At 40.0% G+C, this 24,651-nt stretch overlaps 1 protein-coding gene and 1 long non-coding RNA gene across 5 annotated transcripts in view; one reads left to right on the forward strand and one right to left on the reverse strand.

The window, feature by feature from the left end:
• LOC129717613 (ubiquitin-conjugating enzyme E2 G2) overlaps window positions 1–9,616 on the reverse strand; it is a 97,588-nt gene extending 87,972 nt beyond the window's left edge. For 2 of the 4 annotated variants that reach the window (XM_055667644.1, XM_055667642.1), the window contains exons 1-3: window positions 9,437–9,610; window positions 9,291–9,372; window positions 9,118–9,236 (exon numbers count right to left, since the gene is read on the reverse strand). In XM_055667644.1, coding sequence (XP_055523619.1) covers window positions 9,118–9,236; window positions 9,291–9,372; window positions 9,437–9,479 — 244 coding nt within the window. In that variant the 5' untranslated portion in view covers window positions 9,480–9,610. Of the gene's footprint in view, window positions 1–9,117; window positions 9,237–9,290; window positions 9,373–9,436 lie in introns of all 4 variants that reach the window. The other 2 variants (XR_008726715.1, XM_055667643.1) reach the window with 2 other exon arrangements.
• A 5,996-nt stretch (window positions 9,617–15,612) lies between these two features.
• On the forward strand, window positions 15,613–16,383 carry LOC129717618 (uncharacterized). Its single transcript, XR_008726718.1, has 2 exons — window positions 15,613–15,937; window positions 16,025–16,383. It is a non-coding gene; the product is annotated as an uncharacterized LOC129717618 (long non-coding RNA).
• Window positions 16,384–24,651: the final 8,268 nt, after the last annotated feature.

A 24,651-nucleotide genomic window follows, 5' to 3' on the forward strand; every position in this document is an offset into this window, starting at 1 on the left:
AAATGGGTCAAAACAGGATTTTTTGAAATTTGACCTTTTGGGTACCTACACGTTAGTACAAGGGACATCAGAATTCATTTAAGAGGTATGGTTTCTTGAGAAAAGTATCTTATTTTGATCCCTAAAATCCGAAAATCATATGTGCCTAAGCGATTTTTAAATCGACCCACCCTAATATATATATATATATATATATATATATATATATATATATATATATATATATATATATATATATATATATATATATATATATATATATATATATATATATATATATATATATATATATATATATATATATATATATATATATATATATATATATATATATATATATATATATATATATATATATATATATATATATATATATATATATATATATATATTCCAGTGCTACAATGATTTTATCCATTCCCCGCGAGAATTCAACTGAAATATAAACTTTGATTGCAGTTTAACAAATATTCTTATATATTATACTTTTCAAGGATGGAACGGTTGGAGAACAGATTGATCTTTAATTTATTTAATTTTTATTAGAGTTTGTGCAAATTGTGCATGTTATTGCTAAGTAAGAATAGTTTGAAGGTCATTTATCGAGGGAAACCCTATCACTCCGCGGAAATAGGGTTAAATAAAGCATATCTTTTTAGCATACGGTCTTCTGGAAAATTACTTCCAGGAAAATTCTTCTTCCTGGAACAAATACTTAGTTTGCTGAGCCAAGTACGAGTGCATAGTTTCAGTCAATTAAAAATGATCGATTATTTTTTGCATATTTTCAATTCATTTGGCATTGATTGGTACTTTCGTTTTCGCGTCGGAAAGAGCAAATTGAGTAACCAAATTATTATTGAGTGTTGTTGTAGGGTTGCTGGTGGGCGTCCACATCGAATTCCCTGATCGAAAAATTAAATCCCTAATATTCCCTGATTCTCCCGGTTTTTCCCGGTAGTCGCCACCCTGGATTTTCTAGGAAAAGTTGGACAACCGAGCTGTTTACATTGTAATGCTCAAGTGGAGACGCTGCAACATAAATTTAGTAAATGCCCCCGAGTAGCACACGCCTGGCATTTTGCACAAGAGAAGTTGACGGTGATTCTCGGTGGGTGGCGAAGACTATCCTTCGAAGACTTGCTGCGACCGACATTATTGAATATTGGACCCGTGAAGCGAAATAAAATTTTGCAAGTGTTGATATTATACATCCCCTATGTTAGTCAAGTTAACATAGAATCGATGATCGATGTTGAAGCAAATTTAGTGCTTGCATTTTCAATGTGAAAGTTAACTGTTTGTAAATCATGTTTTAAGATCAGAAAAATAAACTTTTTTTACAAATATATATATATATATATATATATATATATATATATATATATATATATATATATATATATATATATATATATATATATATATATATATATATATATATATATATATATATATATATATATATATATATATATATATATATATATATATATATATATATATATATATATATATATTTTTTTTTTTTTTTTTTTTTTTTTTTTTTTTTTTATATATATATATATATATATATATATATATATATATATATATATATATATATATATATATATATATATATATATATATATATATATATATATATATATATATATATATATATATATATATATATATATATATATATATATATATATATATTTGTAAAGAAAAGTTAAGTTTATTTTTCTGATCTTAAAACATGATTTACAAACAGTTAACTTTCACATTGAAAATGCTCGAATTAATTTCAGTAGGTAATCAAATCCTTCTCATCCAACCTCTTTGTTTTAATCGCCAAAAAGTTGAAGAGCGGGTGTCACTCGGTTTGCCGATTTCAATCACATTCCTGGTCCTTGCGAAATTAAATACTTGGTATTCACACCGGAACAATAACGGCTTTCAACCAATAAACGTAGACGCATTGCTTTTCCGGAAACAAGATTTATAACTCACATAAACTAGAAAAGACGATAAAAATGTCGACGAAAAACCTTTTCACCTCTGCTCTTGATCAGAGCTTGCTTCGATCCTCCAACCGAAATAAATTGATAATGTTGCCTAAAAACTATTCTGCCGGTACCCGGATAACTGTCCCATAATGAAAAACAACATGTTGAGTAAACGGCGATTTAATATAATCCGTGAATTTTCGGATTTCCAGCAATTAAATCCAGAACCAATGACCATAACAGTTGCATGGCACCACGAGTTTATCGGTGAGAACAAAAAAACATGGATGGAATTGGTTTTACGTTATATAACTTGAAAAAAAAAGACAAAATGGAACAAAATATGCGGGTACATTTCAAAAGTACTCGCATATTTTGTCCCATCACATATAAATTCAACCAGCAACCGGCAGTATCATTGGCAACGTGGATTGTACTACAGAAAAACAACATTAGTCTAGTTAATTAAATGACATATTTCTATATGCCAAAAATAATCCGATATATACTAATCTGAAGCAAAATTATATGTTTACAGTTTGTACCACTATGCAGTGGGACTGTTATGCGGGTACTTTCAATATGGGACAAAAACAACTGTAACGGACCACCCTAGCTGTTGGAGAGTTTACAGAAATTTACACAACAGCAAGCAAGGAGAATTGAGGCAGTGTATACTCATCAAGGTGAGTGAGCGGTCGCGTTGTATAACTGTCGTGTCCCAAGTGCGGGTTGTTTCGGTGGAGGAATATTTTCCAGGTGTTTAGGGTAGTGAAGATTGGCGGGGTGTTCGATAGGGATCAAGGGAAAAGGAAGCGGAGGAAAGAAAGTTCCGTTTCAACTGAGGGCTCAACCGGGATCAAAATTCCCAAGCCAATCAGTTAACAAAAGAAGTGGTGAAGTAAACCGGCATTATCTGCGCTGAAAAGAGCGGGAGTGAAATTGAGAGACGCTACTAAGAGTGATAGTGAGAAAAAAAAAACGAAACTACGATAGAGATGATAAAGATTGGTGCTATCGGTCTTTAGCGGAGAAGACCTAAGAAGGACCTAAGAGAAGAGTGGTGAGAAAGAGAAGCTCACTAGCAGAGATCGAAAGTGATAGGTCATGTGTTAACCTCAAAACTATGGAAAACCATCACAACGATTTATCTTGGAGGGTTTTTCCTCTGGAACCGCGCAATCAACGAGTGCAATTTGCGTAAACACCGCGATCAGATCAGAACGAACGAGAGGTGAATATGGTGGGGTTGAGCCCGCCCAACATTACAACAGCAGGCATCTCACGGGTGTGCCCCAGACCATTGTCCAATACCAAGGAGAGTCAAGCCAGAGACCAGAGGAATCAAACGCGATTTTGTCGCAAACTAATGAGAGGCAGGAAGCCGGTTCAGGGGAGCGAGGTAACTGTTCCGAGCGGCATGCTACAGCCAGTCTTCTGGAGCAAAATCTGCAATGCAATAACGAACTGATGAACATGGTCAGATCGTTACATATTCGCATGAATGCTTTGGAGCAAAATATAGCAAACAGAGTTGATCCAACACCAATCAGTCCACTGATGCCCGTTAATCAACCTCATGGTGGGGTGCCACCTTGTAACAATGTTGGTTTCGGGTCAGGCCAGGGCCCCGTGGCTCACCACGGTGGATCTATTCAAGCAAATACCGGGTCCAATGGAAGTCAAGGAGGCGTAAACGAGACAAGGTTCTATGGGTCAGAGATGCCGCAAAATAACGTTTGGTACCCACAACCTGGGGCCAATCAGGTGATCGATAACCGAGGAATGGCCATCTGGCCTAGTAACTCGGCAAGTGGATATCATCAGATGCCATATCATACGGTGAATCAGACATGGGTTATGCCAACCACGACGATTCCAGCTAAGTATGCGGAAACTGTTACCATACCGGGTCTTATAGAAACGCAGGCTAATAAAGGAGCGATTTTCCCGCGCCCGGTGTATAGTGGCACTGCGGACAGTAAACACCCGATCGAGTTTTTGACGGAGCTTGGGCGTTATTTTTCCGGTCTTGGCTGTGCACCGCCCGATAGACTACCACTATCGCTATCTTGCTTGACAGGCGAAGCAAAAATCTGAGCAAGAGGTTTCGAGTATTTATTCCTGAATTATGAGTCGTTCGTATGTCACTTCAGAGAGAACTTTTGGGGACCAACGGCTCAACGATTAGTGTCGGAGGAGATCGCGAGGGGAACTTACGTCCAGCGCAATGGTTCTCACATGGCTGAATATTTCCTTGAAGCAGTATCAAAAGCTCGGTTCCTCACACCGTCACTGGCTGAACGTGAACTGATACAGAATCTTTCGCGCCATTTTCCGCGGAATGTGCAAAATTTACTCGGGTCGTGCATGGAAATCGGGACTGCATACACCATATTGCAAGCAGAAGATCGGTTTATTAATTCGTCTCCGCGATACTCGCCTGGTCCGGCAGGTCAAACTTGGCGGAATAGGGAGCCTAACCCGACTCGTAATGGTTGTGGAGGGGGGCATCCATATACGGGCAGTCAGAACGGATCGGATGCCGGAAATGTACGAATGGCTGTGATTGATGATGAGGGGATACAGTCAACCTCGGAACCAGTGGTATTAACGGTTTATGTCGGTCGAGTTGTTGGAAGAAGAGGAAGTGCAGGCCACCAGGGTGGAAAAACCGCGTCAATCACCGTACATTTGCGTTAAAGTGAAGAATTTAGAAATTGAAGCATTGGTAGATAGTGGTTGTGAGCTATCGTGTATATCGGGAGATTTATTCGAGCAATTGAAGGCGGAAGCGGTTGATATGGCCGAGCTACCAATGCAAACAATTTCACTGCGAGGGCCGTTTGGCAAGAAAAGTAAAAAAGTTACTACCCAAGTGCTTTTGACCGTGCAAGTGAAAGGGCGGTTGATAGATATTGCGTTTGTGGTGGTAAAGGAGCTAGTGAACAAAATGATATTAGGCGATGACTTTCAAGATAATTTTCGAGTATGGATACATCGCGATGAGAAACGATTTCGAATATGGTTGGATGGAGAGGAGTTTTGGGTTCCCTTTAGTCAAATACTTGGAGATAGTCATCGTTGTCTGGAAAACATCGCAATGTGTGAAAGACTGATTAATTTTGTTGCAGAGGAGAATGATATCAAGTCGGAAAACAAGCTGGCGACCCTCGGTTCTACGTTAGGAATCCACGAGCGTATAGATTGGGACAATCTAATGAAGGAATTTGAGAATATTTTTTCGGAACAAAAGCCAGGTTTGACTAAAGAATATTTCCATGAGATCGCGGTAACGGATGAGCAGCCGTTTCAACAGAAGCAGTATCCGGTGCCTTTTTCTCGAGCTGAGAAGGTAACGGAAAGACTAAATCAAATGGAAGCTTGGGGAGTAATTTCGCGTAGTGCAACCCCATATGTCAACCCGTTGGTCACAACCATAAAAAAGAATGGAGAGGTGAGAGTTTGTTTAGACGCCCGAAGGCTAAACAGAGTGCTTGTCAAAGATCATGAGAAACCCCCTAACATGCAAGAAATTCTGCAAAAATTTTATGGATCCCGCTATTTTTCCACGGTGGATCTTACCGCTTCGTATTGGCAAATACCACTCAAACCTGAGCATCGCAAGTATACTGGTTTCATGTACAACTCGAAGACTTACGTGTTCAATGTTCTTCCGTTCGGGCTCAACACCGCAGTCGCCAGTTTTTCGCGAGCAATGGATTTTATATTGGGACCCGAAATACTAGAGTTCGTGGAAAAGTACACTAGGGTCTTTTTTTACGCGGTTTATTTTTATGCGTTTTATAAAACGCGATTTTTTTTGCAATAACACGGATTATTTTTATGTGATTTGTAAGACTATTTGTACGCGGTATCAAATAAGTTCAGTATAAGTACATCTAATCTCACCCCTAAAAAGCGGTTCAATCAACCGCGTAAAAAAAGACCCCAGTGTACGTAGATGACCTATTGGTCCATTCAGAAACATTTGATCAGCATTTGCGCCATCTTCGTTTACTTTTCACTCGACTTCGAGAGGCGGGTTTGACGATTAGCATTTCTAAGTCTATATTTTTCCGAGCACAAGTTTGTTTTCTAGGTCACCTGATAGGAATTCAGGAGATATCGATTTATCCGGATAAAACGTCTGCAATACGCCATTTCCCACAGCCAGCTCTGGCCATGACTTGCGTAGTTTCCTCGGGTTGGTCAGCTACGTGTCCAGATTTGTTCCGGCTTTTGCCATGACGGCCAGTCCTTTATATGGATTACTACGAACAGATAAGCCATGGGAATGGCTAGAGGAACACCAGAGTGCTTTCCAAAGGGTTAAAGACCTATGCTTAAAGCATACGATGCTACACTACCCAGATCCAACGAAAACTCTTATGGTGCAAACCGATAGTTCAATTATAGGCATTGGCGCCGTGTTATTTCAGAGAGATGAAAAGAGAAACCCGCAGGTGATTTCATATGGAAGCCGGCTTCTCAAGTCGGCTGAAACAAATTACACCGTTACGGAGCTGGAGGGTCTAGCGATTGTTTGAGCTTTGGACAAATGGCGCCAATATCTGCCCGGAAGACGTATCACTATCATTACCGACCACAAGGCTCTAGTGTTTCTCAAACAATGCAAACTCCTCAACGGTCGTTTAACCTGTTGGGTGTTATTTCTACAGCAGTACGATTACGAAATAGAACACTGTAAGGGAACAGAAAACATCGTGGCAGATACTCTTTCCCGATACCCGGAAGGATTGCCAGACGGAAGAAGACGGGACCTTACATTCAACCTGGCAGCATTGGGCCATAATAAAACGCCGGGTGAAAAGGCATTTTTAGCTCAGTTTGGAAAGGTTCGTGAACTCCAGGATCAGGACGAAGGGAGTGACTAGACTCAGGGGAAAAAGCAGCTACCTAATCCAGGATGAAATCCTTTTTGTCAAACTCATAGGGGACGAGGTATGGAGAACTTGGGTGCCAAAAGCGTTCACTTTGGTGTGTTCAAATCGTACACGGCAGCAAAACGGTCAGTCTACTGGAGAGGTATGCGGAATGATTTCAAAAAGTTCATTAAGAACTGTTTGGTCTGCCAGCTAGCTAGAACAGTAATTTCAAACTGGCAGTCACATGTCGCAGTATACTACCACAGAAAAAAAAATCAAATACTCTCATTGGATCTTTACGGTCCTTTGCCAACGGGGGTGGCTGGAGTCAAGCATATCCTGGTAATTTTCGACGTGTTCACGAAATATTTAACCTTACACAGCATCCGCAAACCAACCTCTAGAGTCCTGTGGATACGGGTGGAAAGGTATATACTCGATAATGGGAAACCAGAAGCAATACTTTGTGATCAGGGTACCCAGTTCACCTCGAAAGTGTGGGTTGAGAACTGCAAAACATGTGGCGTGCGGTTAATACACACGTGTGTACGCCATCCACAGGCTAACCCGGTAGAGCGGGTCATGAGAGAAATCTCACGGCTGTGTCGTACTTATTGCCAAATAATCACAAGACATGGGCTAACAAAATCTCGAAATTTGCGAAGCTGTTAAATGCAGTTTGTCATGAAAGCACTTGTGTTCACCATATGAGCTGCAGTTTGGAAAGAAACCAGAAGATATTTTGCGGAAACTTCTCCCCTTCCCAGCAGAGGGAAATGAACCAGAAGCAGTTATTCTGGGAGCGGTACGGGCAGTAATGAACCGGAAGACGGAAGCACGACGTCTAAAGGCGCCCATACAGACTGTAAAGTTCATGGTGAATGATCTGGTACTTGTTCGGGCTAACCCTACCTCATCCGAAGCTGATGGGGAGATAAAAAAGTTTTTTATGGTATTTGAAGGGCCGTATCGCGTTTCAAAAGTGTTACATGAAGATGTATATTGCCTGGTGCACCCCACAAACGCGAAAGAAAGAGGACGGTTTCACATTAGTTTGTTAAAACCGTTCTGTTGGTCCATTGAGACCAACTAACTGAACTCCCCGAAGACAGAGTTATTGCTAGAATGGAAAGGAAGAGAGAGTGGCGCGAAAACGATGAATGGACCATTTTAGTATTCGCTGGGGGGAGCGTTGTAATGGACCACCCTAGCTGTTGGAGAGTTTACAGAAATCTACACAACCGGGAAGCAAGGAGAATTGAGGCAGTGTATACTCATCAAGGTGAGTGAGCGGTCGCGTTGTATAACTGTCGTGTCCCAAGTCCGGGTTGTTTGGTTGTGGTGGAGGAATGTTTTCCAGGTGTTTAGGGTAGTGAAGATTGGCGGGGTGTTCGATAGGGATCAAGGGAAAAGGAAGCGGAGGAAAGAAGGTTCCGTTTCACAACTTGGTATTTTTTCCATGTTTTTCCATACAAAAGTATCAATTTTAATTTTTTCTTAGAAAATATAACAATTAAAGCGATTCCCGATGATAACTCAAAAGTGATCAAAATCAGTATGGGACAGTTATGCGGGCACCGGCAGTATTGCATCACATCAATTTGCATAACAATGGAACTGTTGTGATTGTGACATCAACAGGTAAAATAAGACCAACTAACCTTTTTTTTCAAATTTCAAGAATGTTTGTATTGTTCTAGTACTCGAATAGTGAGCAAATTCCAAAAATTTCTATTTATTATTATTATTATACTTTAAACTATGAAATTTCAAAACCGGATACCAATCGACTGTAATGTTTAACTTATAATGCTTTTTCACTTTACACATCTGCAAGCAGATACCTGTTTCGGCTTATACTTACAGATGTGAAGAAGTGAAAGTAAAGTGTGCTATGTACTCTATCGATAGTTAAGAGGCAATTATTAAATTTCAGCTGCAACTGTTCGTAGTTAATGGTTGGCAGAGCAAATAAGTGCTTTGTGTTTTGCGAATCTACGGCATCCTGCCAATAGCGACAATTATTCAGTGTCATGGAGATCTCCCAAATAGTCTCGAGGTACGATGCTGGCCTAACAAGCCAGTCGTAGGTTCGAGTTTCGGCTCGCGAGAGACTGTTAGTGTCAATGGGATCTGCAGGATCGTAGCGCTTGCCCCGCAATTGTCCTGTACACTAAACAGTTGGCAGTGTATAAATAAACGAGGCAAGTTCCGAGAAGGAATGTGATACTTACTATTTGGATGAAACATTTCACAGGTGAATCGCATCTTTGGGGGGCTTAATGGATAATCAGGTGGGAACACTAATTTTGCAGTGAATACACCACCCTCGAAGCAGGTTCCTTCGGGTCCACTGCAACGTTATAAGTCATACTGATTTCTGATTTAATAATAACACACTATTTACGTGATAAGAGCTTCCCATTCAAAAAAATTTTCCTCGCTAATGGGGCCTGCTATAATTCCTTCCGGGGGATTTAAAGTAAGTTCTATATAGAAAATAGGAATGTTTCATGCAACAATTTATCATTATCACTGTAAAAATATACTTACGGCGGTACTCAGCCATAAGACGCCTTAAAGCAGAACCTGCCATTGTCTAAAAATAATCGTACTCTATTGTTTAAAACATTCTCTAATATTTTAAAAGATTTAAAAGCTGCAGTGAAAAGGTAGTTATGGCCTGTCAAACTGCCATGTTTCAATCAATTGTTTTTCATAGCAATGGGCAAAATCGATCCGATTTTTGCAAAATCGATCTTTTCGGGCCGATCCATCGATTTTTTGAATCGATTTCTCTGCGCGCGATCTGCTACTGAATCGATCCTTTGGATGGCAAGATCGTTTTTTTTTTCGCCTGAAAAATAAATGTGTGCAAAACGGATTGAAGACAATAGTGATTGCATTTATAGTTGCTAACGTAATCTGCGGCCGAATTCCGAGAACACTTTTTTTTGAAGAGAAGAGAGTTTCTTCATTGATAGGATCTGAAAAATGTGTCAATTTTTTACCGGGATGACCATAGTTGAAGAATGGGCTAAAGTTCAATAGACATGAAACCGAGGAAAACGTATTTATAATGTTTTTGCTGGTTAAAAAAATTGTCTACGTCCATGACAACTTTTTTCATGAGTATGTCACCACCCCCACAAGGTTCCAGAATATCCAGCTTTCCACGAACGGTAATGGCGGATAGGGCACGCTGCCCATTTTGACGTTTTCTGTAGGTCAGGGAAGCTGGATAACCTTGTCGTCGAGCTGAAAAAGAACAATCCGCAGCCAAATTAAGTCCCTCCAGTATTTTTAACGCAGTAACCATTTTTTTGCCTTTGTAAACGCGACATCAATAGACAAACCCGTATGAAATTTGGCTAATACGCATGCGTTGTGAAATATATCAAGGATTAGGGGTGGGTGAAACGGCTCTTTTGCAAGAGCGGCTCTGAACTGACTCATGGTTCACAATGATTCAAGAGCGTTGCCAGTTCGTGTTGTCTCGGTAAACTTCGGGTTCACGCGAACCAAACAGTTCTGCTGCGCTTAAAGAACCGTGGTTCTTTTTCGTGAGCTGTTCGTTCTTTCGCTCTTTTCTAAGAACCGGTTCATATGAACGGCTCGTGATAAGTTTGCACCTCGAACTGAATATAAATTACCGACCACAAGACCGCCTCGAAAGTTTGACATATATTGTATACAATCATTACTAACTGATTGGTGTAGATTGGGGTGGCAATGGACTTCGACAGTTTTATTTAGAAGTAGTGTTCAATGTTCACAGTTAGCAAAATTTCGATTTTTTGGATAACACCCGACCTTGACGTTTTATGTATTTCTAATAACCCGTTCACATGATGTAATATTGCTCATCTTGATTTCAGATCCCATACTCCAAATTTTCCGTGAAAACTAGATGTATGCATGTTTCAAGATACGCGATATCACGTGATATCTGCTATAGTGTGAACAAGGCATAAGACATTTGGCACAAAAAAAAAAACTATTACAAACTGTGCTTTTATTCAGAAGTCGAGAAAGTGAAATTTAGACCAAATACTCCTAAATTCCGATTGAGCTGAAATTTTGCATTGCATTGGATATTGAATTTACCATTTTGGACATTAGCCAACATTATTTCATATTTGCTACCTCTGCAAGTGCACTTTTTGAAAATTGGCTTCCGTAGGGATGTTGTATACTATCGTTGTGGGTGTTTACTATCAACCACCAATTTTTTAATTTCGGTAGAAAAGGCATATGCGCTTATTTTTCAACTATGAGTAGCGGGGTACTCGTTAACTCAAATATTGCAAAAGTTGAATTAAATGTTCGTGCATATGCCGTGCTGCATTCTGTTCTGCATGGTGTCACGCTCGCCATTTTTGTTTATTTGAGTTTGTGCTGCGGATGTTCCGATTTTTTTATGAATTGGGTTGTTCAGCTATATCAGTTTTTTCTCTCATCTGGAAGATCTGAATTTTCTAAGTAAAACGTGATTTAAAAAAAAATATATCATTGTCCTTCGCTTTTTAAATCACGATTTGAAACTGCTTGAAATTTGCTCGAAACCGCTACAATGACAGATCGCCCAACTACCAACTGTCATTGTAGCGATTTAGAGCTTTTGTTTTTTTCTTAAAAACCGAAGGAAAATGATTAAAGTTTTGAAAAATCACGTTTTACTTAGAAAGTTACACTCTTTTGGATGATATATAAAAATCGGAAATCCGTGAATAGCTAAACTACCCAATTATACAGGTTTGGATTGCTCTTAGTGCATCCGAAACAAAAGACCATTTCACGAACTCACAGGTGTCACGGATCCTGCTGACGTTGATGATGCTTTCACGTGCATTATGTCAGCGGTTCCAAACTTTCTGTCAAAATTTCGTTCATGAATCAAGTTCACAAACGTCTCGTGAAATGGTCTATGGGATGAGCGACAACGAAAATTCTTAGAAGAAAAAAACCGCCAAAAGAGTACACGCGGTAAAAGAAGATGGCAATAAACTAAAAAAGCCGTATCGTTAGTAGATGTTGTGAACGAAAACTCGTTGAACATGATTGATACACCAGAAAACGCAAACAAAACAAAATCTCCATAAATATAACCAAAAAAGGTCGTAAAAGCTTATACCGAACAAAAATCGATTTTTTGTTGAATCGATTTTCCAGCCTCGATTTTCTTATGAATCGATTTTATTTATTTTGATTAATCGATGCAGGAGAATCGATTTTTTTTCAAAGATCGCTAGATTGCTAGTTTTTCAAAGCCTACACCGAGGTAAAAACGCTTAAAAATACCATAATTTTACACACGCTCGGCCATTCTAACTCTAAACTAAGTAGAATTCGACTCAACTTCGTTAAAGGTGGATCTACCCAAACAAAATACAAAAAGGTACGGAGATGGTTTGAGTCTCGGGTTTAAAATAGTGGGTTAAAATAGTGCTAAAACTGTAGATTTTATGTGCGGTGCGTTTGGCAAGACGAATATAGGGGAATTGTGGGTAAAATGGACACCTGCTTAAATATCGACTATTACGTTAAAAAAAAAGTACAAACTCCATTGGCACCTTATTTTAGATGTACTCGAAGCTATTTAAGACAAACTATGTAACATGAAACAGTCAAACAACGAAAATAATAAACCAAAACAAAATACATGTGCAAATTCGTGGTAGTAATGATATTTTTAGGCTCACAAGAAGTTTCCTTTTTTAGTGTAAAACAGTTTTTCGTAAGGACTTTTGTGTATATATCTGTACTCAGACTACTAACCACCAGAAATCATTAAAGGTTAGTAATTGTTTGAATGATTTTTTTAATATTTTTAAGTATTTTCAATAACACGTACTGTGCGGGTAAAATGGACAGCCCATAGTGATGGTAGAAATATTGTGCAAATTTTCATTTAAAATTATAGATGCTTTGTGTTTGTATCGGAAAATGCAAAATTAAACCTGGACCGATGAACAGATGTCAGTGGCTAAGCGTGCCATTGAATGGGGCTTATATTGAATGAGGTTATATCACAGAGAACAGACATCCAGGCCAGAACAAATTGATCTCGAATTACTCTGTAAATTTTCAAGCGATAATCGTTGTAATTATAGAGATTGCCAGCACCACCTAGGATAGGTTTGACCTAACTAAAATGACAAGCAATCAACCATTAATGATCAATGTACACAACGAAACAGATTCGGCAGAATCAATTCTGCATCTCTTTCATTTGCACTCGTTCCTTAGCGACGATGAATTGATCTGCCGAACCTGATTTTATTCACCATTGATCATATGCTGCACCATTCATATGTGTCAATGTAAACAAGTGCAGTGCTGTACTCAACCCGGTGGCATCGGCCTTGTTTCCTGAAGCTGCAGTGAAAGACAGTTGCGCTAGTCTCATCTATGTTTTTGAAGGTTTGTTCACACAGCAGTGTAAGCATGACGAACGAAGCATAATATATGTTGTACAGAATTATGCGCTCGAACCAATTTACTCATGTAAATAAAAGCTTAGCTTAACTTTGTTAATGTTTAAAGGTAGCGTTGATATACTGTCTCATTTACATATACGTTGAGATGTTAATCCCTAAATCATCGCGCGATGTCAGCCGCCTGCAAGAAACACCGCCGTTCGAAATCGGCAAGAATAAACGTTGTGTACATTCTATAATGATGCAACGCATTCATTTTTTGTTTCATCAAGCAAAGCACTCGACGTTATGTGCAATAAATACATCACCCGAAAACAACACATAAACACACTGCAGCTGAACACCGACACTGTATGCACGTATGAACACTGCTTTTTCCCGTGTTTCGATGAATCAGCTGTCAAATTGCATGTGAAATTGATCCAGTGATCCAGCTAATGCTGGCTTTACTTATGTTGTACGTAAACGTCAGTGATGCCACCGGGTTGGCTGTATACTGTATAGTTTTCGTTAAGAGCAAGCGCACCGGTGAGTTGCTATTTGAGTTGCTATTTTCACAACGCTGGCCGTTGCTATTTTGGATAGCAACCGATGTTCGCACCAGTCGTTGCTATTGGGGATTACCAATTCATCTATTTCTTTTAAACGCCGGCAGTTGCTAATTTCTAAAGACCGTCACTAGCTAGCATTAGCAAAATGTTTGTTCGTGTCGTATTTCCCAAAAATTCTGCGCATCTAGTAATAACCAATTTATCTGTCCGTCAACTGTTTCCGGAATAATCTGCGTTTTTTTCTGCTTCATAAAATATCCTCTTTATTTCAAGCAACTCTGTTTTAACTTTGTTTCCGTTCTCCCAAATTATCGATAACACAATTCTGTTGCAGGTTTCTTCGTTTGTACGTGCATGGATTTTTTATCCTTGGATGTTTAATTAATTGCGTTAGACCGTGGAACGTTCGCAACGTTGCCTTCAATAACTATTATACATTATAAAATTGGCGAACTGTCATTAATTGTATTTTGTACTTTGTGCTGTCTCGATTCCTACAATTTGCTATTAATATTTGCAAATTTGCAGCCAAATAAAATTTAAATGTAGAACGCGGAAATTGTTCTCGAGTATTTGGTTGATTCTAGTGACGAAGAAAATGATTCCGCGAAACAAATTTTTTTACGCGAGTATGAAAAGGATTTTTGGAAAGATTCAGGGTGCCTCTCAGCCTGGAAAACGGTAAAATATTGATAGCGGCTGAGGAAGTTTTCCATCCAGCGTTTTAACAAAAATTTTTTCGGAAACACCGGTCTATACCGATGACCATTTCCGACGCCACTTTCGAATTCGTCTTACGTTGTTTTCGAAGATTAAAACAGCTGTAGATGCGAAAAACGGTTTTTTCTTCAACAACCGGACGCAACGGGAAACTGAGACCAACATGCCTTTAAAAGAGTCAGCAGCAATAGTCGGTAATACTCCCGAGCAATTCACTCAAACCTTCCAGGTTTATTGAGATAAGGACATGGTTGACCAATCTTGTGAGGACTTGAGATTTATGCTTCGTGTAGATTAGAGTGCCAACCAAAATGGTCATCTCGAATTTAAAAAAAAAACTATAAATGTTTACCCGCCCGAAAAAACACCCTGTGTAAAATTTCAGCTCAATCGAAATTAAAATAGACTGGTTCACGCCGATACTTGCGTCCTACGACGTGTTTAACCAAGGCAAAGCGTTTCGTCTTCCAGGGCCGACCAATTATGTTCGATACACTCATTATTTTCATAATATTGTTACGAACGTTTACTATCGAGCACATCAAAACAAACAACAGTTTGACATTATTCATCAAATAGCAACAATGCGGCCCGTTGCTATAGCGTTGCCAAATTTAATAACTCGCTACTACCCGAGGTGGGGATTGCTATTTCCCAAACCAACATAGCAACGCCCGGTGCGGTTGCCGCGTTATGGTGGGGGTTGCTAAACTAGCTTTAGAAACTTCAATTTAGCCACTGGTGGGCTTGCTCTAAGCAAATACAGAGGTTAGTTGCAGGAATCTGAAGACAAAAGTTTGAAAATCTTGCTTTACTCTATTCAGTTTATAGACAAATACAAATACAGCAGAAAAGAAGTTATCACTGGACACAAACTTCGAGAGGAAATTATAAAAAGCCGATGAAAACGTAAGTATTTCTGTGTTCGAAATATCTGTTCACATTTGAAGCTGAGTTGCTCACTCAATATTTTATTATTTTTAATTCAAATGACAGTGTCCACAGTAAATTATGAAGTTAGCTGCAGCGGATCTTAACAATGCGTTTTGCACTGGAATTACGTTTTTGCAAGAACCTACACGCTGCTTTATTTTAACTCTAATTTGATTAGGATCTACTCAGTTTGGTATTCTTATGCAAAATGTCAAAAAGTGAGTTATCGGGTACTGGATAATTGAGTAACATTTACTCAAATTTTCATAATTACCATGTTTACTCAGTTTTGAGTTATTATCCATGATGTTAACTCACCCCTGAGTATATGTATATGTCAAAAGTTTTCAACAGCGATATTATCTGTTTCCGAAGAACAATTGGTGTCGCTTTTTATTCGTTTGCTAGCAGTAAGTATTTGATCTTTCATCAAATCAATAATTTCCTAATCAACTACATTACAAACAACATGTAACAATATTCCATAACAATTTCAGCTCAACATCATTATTGCAGAGGATTTGAAAACATAAAAAACATCTCTTCAAAATGAACAACCGCATGTTGTGTGTCCTGCGATGCCGTTTTAAGTCAGGCTTTTATTCGTGCTAATGAACGGAAACATTTGTATCGATGTACAGTGCCCAATACATGCAATCGATACAATTCAAATCCTTCGCAGTGTTTGGTGACGGATGATGACGGATTTTCTGGTGTGCGTACTGTACAAAAACATGAGCCACAGTTCACGGGCAACTGTGAACCGGTTGGTCGCCGCATTATATAAAGACACGTGAATGATTTAAAACTTTTATAATGTTTCGATGAAAAATAAATCTGTTTTGATTGTTCTGAATTTATTTTATTTATTGAGTCAGATTTACAAAACCAGAAATCATCAAATTTCCAAATTTTGGCAAACTGGGTAACTTGTACTCAATTTCGTTAATTCCTGGTTTGCATAAACAGAGTAGATTCTAATCAGTTTTTGACGTATGACGCCCTTACTCAGAAGTGAGTAACCGTAAAAGTACTCAAATTAGGGTACCTCCACTTTTTTCAAAAATGGGTCATATCTAACTCACTTTAGAGTAACAAATAATGAGCGTGTAGGACCGTCTGAATCTACGAGAAACTAGATCTAGATCTAAATAAGCAAAGACTATTCGTCATATACTCGACTATGAGGCGAGGAGTGCAGTGTGTTGCTAGCAATAAAAACTGAAGGATAAATCTCTAGTTTGATGGGCTTTTTTTTTGGAGAACATATGTTGACTGGATAATTTCACAATCTACGCGTCCAACGCGTATATCGGAATGTACACAAGTGATGATGAGTTGTAGGCAGTGCGAATTCTATCGATACCGGGACACATTTTAACAAAACCATTCTTTGTAAAAAAATATTAAATAGTTGATGAGGTTGTTTATAAGACACGACCGCAGAGTAAACGTAGAATACGACAGCCTGTCTTATGTCAATGTATTTTTTGGAATAGGTTAAGGAATCTAGGAATCACTCAATTGGGGTTAATTAATTTAATAGTCTCTTTGCTCCAGAGTAGCCGGCACCGCGGTTTCACTTGCTGCCGTATCCGAAACAAGAATGAAATTGAATAGTTTTGAGGCTGTCTTTTGCATCAAGTTGCACTAAGATATCTTAATTTAGGTAGTAGCAACGAAGAGGCTATAGACAAGGGCAAATAGTGCATTCCCCATCTGTAGTATAACAGTTCAAATAACAATTTTCTGCATTTTACGATAGCGTAGATAATTTTACAACTGATTGCTGTAAGTAATAAGACTTGCGCAAAAAATTATGTGATGAGGCACACTAGCTAAGAAATTCTTCAGATAAACTTTGAGGCTTAGCTGAAGTCAAAAAAGGTTAATCGTGTTTGTCAATGCCATTTATTGACAACTGAATAAATTTTTTCAACATGGTAATTTTTTTATTTAGTTTTGAATGATTTACAGTGATAATTAAATTCAACATGAGGAGATTTATTTGCAATTAAATATGAAAATTTCAATCGCTATACTACTAGCCGCACACGCTATATAGCGAGTCATGATATTAACATGCACAGACACGCTATAGACATGCACACGCTATATAGCTAGCAACGCGCGCTATATAGCAAGCCGCGCACACGCTATAAAGCAAGCCACACACGCTATAAGCATGTACACATGCGCTACAGACATGCATACGCGCTATAAACATACACACACGCCATACAGCTAGCCACGCACGCTATATAGCAAGCCACGCACCCTAGCCACGCGCGCTTTATAACAAACTACACACGCTAGCCACACACGTTATATAGCTAGCGACACACGCTACAGATATTCACACACGGTATATGCATATACCCTATATATACATACGCTGGATGATGGTGGCTTCTCAAACCACCTGGCGGTGCGAATCTCTTTCAGTTTCGGATTGTATTCACCCAACGATATCTGAACTGGATTACCGCTGGTGGAGTCCGACTCAGATCGAAGGGAAGCCGAACTGAAAGAGGTAGAAACTGCAGCTAACCACTACCACTGCCGCTGTTGCCCGCTGCTGATCCACTTCGCCTACTGCCATCGGTGTTGATGTCCGCCGCTGCTGCTTGCTGCTAGTAAACTGATTTTGTAGCGGGCCGGAAAGCCACACTCTCAAATCCGCGGTTCCGCTCCCCGTATTTTCAAGCAAGTGGCTTAAGCGCCACCTAAAAGAGGACCACTTGCCTGTCTTGGCTTGCCCGGCCAGAAACTCCGCCTCAGGGCGGGTCAGGGTGATAAACTGAGGGAAAACGAAAAGGCAGATGCACTTCACTAAGGTACTCAGTCTCATGCGTTTCAATACCGCAGAAATTCGCGAAAATAATCCTAAAACCTCAAACACCGAACTCGTGATTCTCCTCACTGGACCAATTCTGAGCCATCAGATTGCTGCCCAGTTCAGCGTAACCAGAGTGCGGGGACTGTTTTCCCAGGCAGTCCACCTGGAGTACCAAAACAAACAAACTAGAACGAACGCGAGACGTGAGACACCTTAGAATACCTAAATCATCAAAAACATCACTTCAACAACAGGGAAACGCACTATCTTACTTTTACAATTATATTTACAAGCACGCTTCGTTTTACTACTAACTAAATTTTGGCCATCTATAACTAGCTCACTAACCTATAGTGTGCGTGGGTGGAGTGTCTAATGGCTACGCCATAAAGCTTCTCTCAAGGTGGGGGTCTTGGCTTAACTTGTTTATATCAACCTGCGCAGGGATTTTTATAGTTCGTACTCACTCGATCGGCGGCTACTACCTCTCCTTTCTACTTATTCAGCATCCGACAGCAATCGGTTCAATCTGCAATCACCGCACCATCCAGGTACGGTCGTGGTTTCTGCAATGGCGTCGATAACTGCTACAGCACGCGCCGATCAGTCCGATCAGCGAATCAGCATAGGCCGCCTAAGTGTGCGGCGGCTGGCGAAACGGGCCTAGTCCTGGCTGACGGTGCGTCCCAGAAGTGTGCGGTAGGAGGGTGGATGTACTTTGCTGGCGGTGGGTTTATGGCTTCGCCAGGCGCTTTTAAATAAAACGTAAAAAGCCGTCGAACGGCTGTTCGACGCGGTTAGGTTACACAGTTACAGCAAAACCCAAACAAACTTTACCTTTTGTTTTCACCACACTTGCTGGCAAAGTCTCCACTAAAATTATAGCTACTCCTAACATGCGCTAATCCTATCAAAGAAACAACACTTAATACAACTAGCTAATCTAAGACAACCTCACGCTATCACAAACCTCGAACAAATTCGCGAACAACACAAATCACACACTCTGGCTTCTTTCGCCGTTCGATTATAAATGATCGAAGCGAGATTGGTTTGCCCCTCAGATCAAACGAGACATTTGGTTTGAAACCGGAAATTTTACAACGAACTTTCACGGCAAATTCAAACACGAGTTTATATCTCCCTTTCCCATTAGATTCATGCATCTAACCATTTCATTTCCCGAGTTTAATGACCTGCGCTGGCTGGGATTTTACCAATAAGAACAAGCAAGTAAGTCGCAGATTCGTGCTTGAGATTTTGGGTTGCGTCACCGCGAATGAGAGGTTGAAAGAAGAGCAAATATTCAAACGGCTAACTCGTACGCAAGGTGTAATTGCTCCTGGGTAGCCAACTATCCATGATCCTTATAGTAGATCAGCTATAAATTCGAAAAATTGACGAAGAATAATTATGCAGCTTAAATTTACCAACATGATTGCTACATAACACCCCGGTCTGTTTTACGAAAATTTGATTGTAGGAGTACAATCAAATTTTCGTAACTGCAAACCTGACCGTAACGAATTACCAAATGAGAAAAGTTCTAGAAGAAATTGTGTACAAAATATTTACAAAAAGCAATCATAACTTAAGCTACTATTTACAATATTTACAAAATGTTAGGTTCACCAAGAAATTCAAACTATGGGCGTGTAACGTTTCTTCGGTACTGTGCGGTGATTCAACTAAATTTCCCAAATAGATTATTCTTAAATACGGCATCGCTTTAATTTTTAAAACGAGCTTCCAATATTCCAAGGCAATTTTACTAGAGGACTGCTCCAATCACTATGTTGGAAAGGCACCCCCAGCAAAACTCCCATGCTATTTACTTTTCGAGAGAATTTCCTTCTTTGGAAACTTCTCTCTATTAGGCAAACGCATTATCTCCAAATTAAAAACTCCCCAGCAGTAACTCTAACGACGACTCTTCGTCTAGTGAGAAATCTGCCACATAAAAATTCATAAATACCCCAAACAATTACAACAATAAATTGGCACATTCACATACAGGACTACTCCAACACTATGATTGGAAAGGTATCCTTCATAAATCTACCTTGTTTTACGTCGAAGACACCCCAGGACACACCTGAACACGAATCTTTGCACGCAAAACGCAATAACCTACATTAATTTACCCAGCAGTAACTCATACACCGAAAATATCGGTTACAGAGAAAGCTGCCACTGCAATTCGCATAAATACTCAAACATACAACGATTATGCTTCTAAACCGGACTACATCCGTTAACATGAAACATTAACCGACATAAATAACTCCAAATACATTTTACGAAATGTTTCTAACATCGAACATAATCGACCATAACGAAACAGACGAAAAATGATTAAACACCCTGTGCTATAAAAAGCTCCCCACTCAATTACGCACACATATGAACACCCGTACAGCAGCGATAGAAACGTCAAACGTAAAGTAAACAGTGATCATGAAGAATGTGTTTTGTGCTACCGGATAGGAAATCGAAAAAATCGGGTAAGAAAAATGATAGTTTTATATAATTTATACGGAAGTTCACTGAAGAGAACTTCCATATAAAACTATGTTTTGTAGGACCATATCACCGCCCCCATCGGCACCTAACGGACGGGCTAGACTACCCGGGTACGAGTAGGATCTGGAGGCGAATATTGGGATGAACCGGACATCGAGGGAAAAAAGTGAACAGGAAAGATGACTTCCAATTTCAGGTAAGATTTTGAACAAGAACTAATATGGTTATTTTTTTATTTTTAGGATAGCCGGACAACTGGAATCAGATTCTGCGCTGAAGGACGGCCGCAGCGGCTTGCTAGCAGGACGGCAGCGAGCCATAAATTCCAAACCATAAACTTTCCAAAATATAATTTTTTCAACCCAGACAAAAATTTCAGAAACTAACAATATTTTTAAGCAAAACATGTTAACTAACATAAATAATTAACTAGATAAACAAATGAATAAATAACAGATAGAGAAAATAAATAAATTAACCCTAATCCAGCAACCATATAAACATGTAAATAAATATTTACTTATATTCTAAATATAAATAAATAAATAAATAACATGCAATTAAATCTACTATTTACAAATTAAACTGACCATACTAACTCAAAATAATAAATTTGAGTAGCAGGACAATTTAAAAATATACATAGCGTTAGGTACTAACTTACACCTAAGACTCGATGTAGTTGCACACACTAACATTACTGACGCCGAAAGGGAAATTTTACATTCGCCTCGTTTACATTTTTTGCCCTTAATTTTGTCTAACGTCTTTAAGAAGTCTTTCCCTGGTAAAACGAAGAAACTCTCTTCGTTTGATGCTAACATTCACCAAGAATTCGTTGTCTGTGGACGAGTCTTGATGAAATATTTCGCATCAATTAACTCAGAACAATTTCTTCGTTCCAACTTGCCATTTTCTTGTTTCAACGCATTTCGTAAAGTTCCTCGAGCGTTTCAGCATCAAGGATCCCCCAGTAAATAGATGGTTTTGTGAGGGCCGCACTAATGTGCGCTTCCTTACGAAATGGCAGAACAGTGTTTCTGCACCAGAGCTTTCGCATCATGGCTCAGTTGTCTCGACTCAATTGAGCGATACATAGCTTGAAAATGTTTGAAGAATTTCAACAAAATGAGGTTGAGAGTTGGAACAAATTGTTACTATTCTACACAATCTTAAAATTTTAGTGCGGCGAGTATTAGTAGAACTGAGTCATTACTCGACCACGGCGAAATCATCGCTTTGGCTCACTTCTAACTCGTGTTTCCACTACTTTCGACAGGTCATTGCCCAGCTCCTTCTTAAACTTCATACTCTGTTCTATGGGGCCAATACTCTTACGGGCCGCTTTTGATTGTGCAGTTTCAGCAACTTGCCCAATGACCATTGAGAAAGCGGAAAGAAATTCGGTCCCTCACTTATTTTAAAATTGAAAAAAGTTACTCCGTAGAGCTACATAGCTTTGAAAATCAAAATGTTATTCTTGTCACTCCGTAGAGATGCATAGCTTAGAAAAAATCAAATTTTATTTTGTCACTCCGTAGAGTTACATAGCTCGAAAAAAAAATCAATTTCATATTGTCACTCCTTAGAGTTACATAGCTGGAAAATAAAATTATCAACATTTTGCAACGGTGGAAACGTTAGACTAAGGACAAGACAATTTTTTAAGAAATTTACAATTGTAAATTCCCAGTCTTCGCCCTTCTAAATCGTCAAGATCGTAGCAATGTGCCCCTACCACCCCTCCTTACCACCGCTGGAATGTACTTCGGTGCCAGCTTGGCGCAAAACCCTTTCCCTTTGTCCGACTGCTCCGTATTCTTTTTGAGCACCTGCTCACCGACCGAGTAGGTAGGACAGTTCGCATTGGAGCGCAGGTTGTAGTACGAGGAGTGCTTATCATAAGCGGTTTTTAAATTTTTCCGCACATCTTTAAGCAGCTTTTCCCTCTCCTCGTCTACTAGCTTGTCGTTACCCGGAGTCGGCGCGTCGCGCAAATGCCGATATTCTCGGCCGTCGGACACCATGTTCCGACCAAACAGGACAAAGAAAGGAGTGTAGTGGGTGGCTTCGTGGACAGAGTTTCTCACCGCGTTGGCGATCTGTTGCAGGTTATTCGCCCATTCTTTGTGATCCTTCTTGATGCAAGCCCGAATAGCAGTCGTTATCACCCTGTTAACAATTTCCGTGTCATTCACCTGGGGGTGGTAATTGGGCGTTCTCCAGTGTGTGACATGGTACCGGGTCAACAGATCGTTGAATAACGAAGAGGTGAACTGGGATCCATTATCCGAGAGGATCACTTCCGGTACTCCAAACAGCAGGAACAGAGAATTCTCCACGAAGCTTACTAATGATTCTGCCGTTGCTTGTCGGAAGGGCTGCACGATCACGAATTTGGAAAATAGGTCCGTTACCACCAGAAGGCACGTATTTCGATTTTTGCCCGAAGTTGGCATAGGGCCGACATAGTCTATTGCGAGAAATTGCCACGGGTGCTGAGCGATCTTTTTCTGATTGGCCATGGGAGGTGTCGTGTTCTGATTCGAAGCTTTGCTCATCTGACACGTTAAGCAGGTTTGACAGATTCGCTTTACTTCACTGCTCATGTATGGCCAATAGAACCGTTCCCTCACAGCATTCAATGTTTTTTCCAAGCCCAGGTGTGCACGTTCGTGAATCCTACGCACAATCTCGGGTCTCTCCGCTTTCGTTGGATACCGTTTCCACTGGAATCGCGGATCCTCAACTCTTCCGTCCACCTTCACGAACTTCCAGATTTCCCCGTTGGCAACACGAAAGTTTGGGTACTTGGCTGGCTCTTGCTGGATTTTATTGGCCAGATCTTGTTGTTCGACATCTACCGCCTGTACAGAAATAGTTTCGACTGACCGGGACAAACAATCCGCCAGGATATTGCTCTTGCCCTTTCTGTACTCCAGCTCGATGTCGTACGACTGGATTTTTAGAGCCCAACGAAGCAGTTTCGCATTGCCAGATTCAACCCCAATCGAAAAAAGCCACAACAAACTTCGAGCATCGGTGACTACCTTAAATCGGGTCCCTTCAACAAAGTGGCGGAAATGTTCGATCGCCAAGAGCACTCCCAAACATTCCTTCTCGACACTCGCATATTTCCGTTGAGTGCTACTTAACTTTTTGCTGAAGTAGGACACGACTTTCGGCACGTTATCGTGGTGTTGAATCAGGGCTGCCCCAACAGCATTATCCGAGGCATCGGACTCGATCGAGAACGGAAGCGAAAAATCTGGATTCCCCAAGATCGGTGCTGAAACTAACGCAGCTTTTAGCTCCCCGACGGCGGTTTCAGCTGCCTCAGTCCAGACAAACTTCGCTCTCGATTTTTTTAGAAGATCGGATATCGGCGCCACGATCCGACTGTACTCTCGGATTAAACGTTGGTAAAATCCGGCCAGACCCAACAGACGACGAATGTCTTTTACGTTTCGGGGTCGAGCGTAGTTCAAGATCGGGGCGATTCGGCTATTGTCGATGGCTACCCCTCCTTCGTTAAGCAAGTAGCCTAAATAGGTGACCTGCTTGCGACAGAAGCGGCTTTTGTCAAGCGAGATGGTTAGGTTGGCTTTAGCTAGGCGTTCCGCCACGATCCGCAGAAGCCGGACGTGTTCCTTAACGTCTTCGTAGCGATGACGATATCGTCTAGGTAGACGAAGTCGTTTGGCTCTAGGTCGAAGCCTATCACACGGTCCATGAGGCGACACATCATGAAGGGCGCATTAG

Source organism: Wyeomyia smithii, chromosome 1 (assembly GCF_029784165.1).
Source record: "Wyeomyia smithii strain HCP4-BCI-WySm-NY-G18 chromosome 1, ASM2978416v1, whole genome shotgun sequence".
In the NCBI taxonomy this organism is placed as follows: Eukaryota; Metazoa; Arthropoda; class Insecta; order Diptera; family Culicidae; genus Wyeomyia; species Wyeomyia smithii.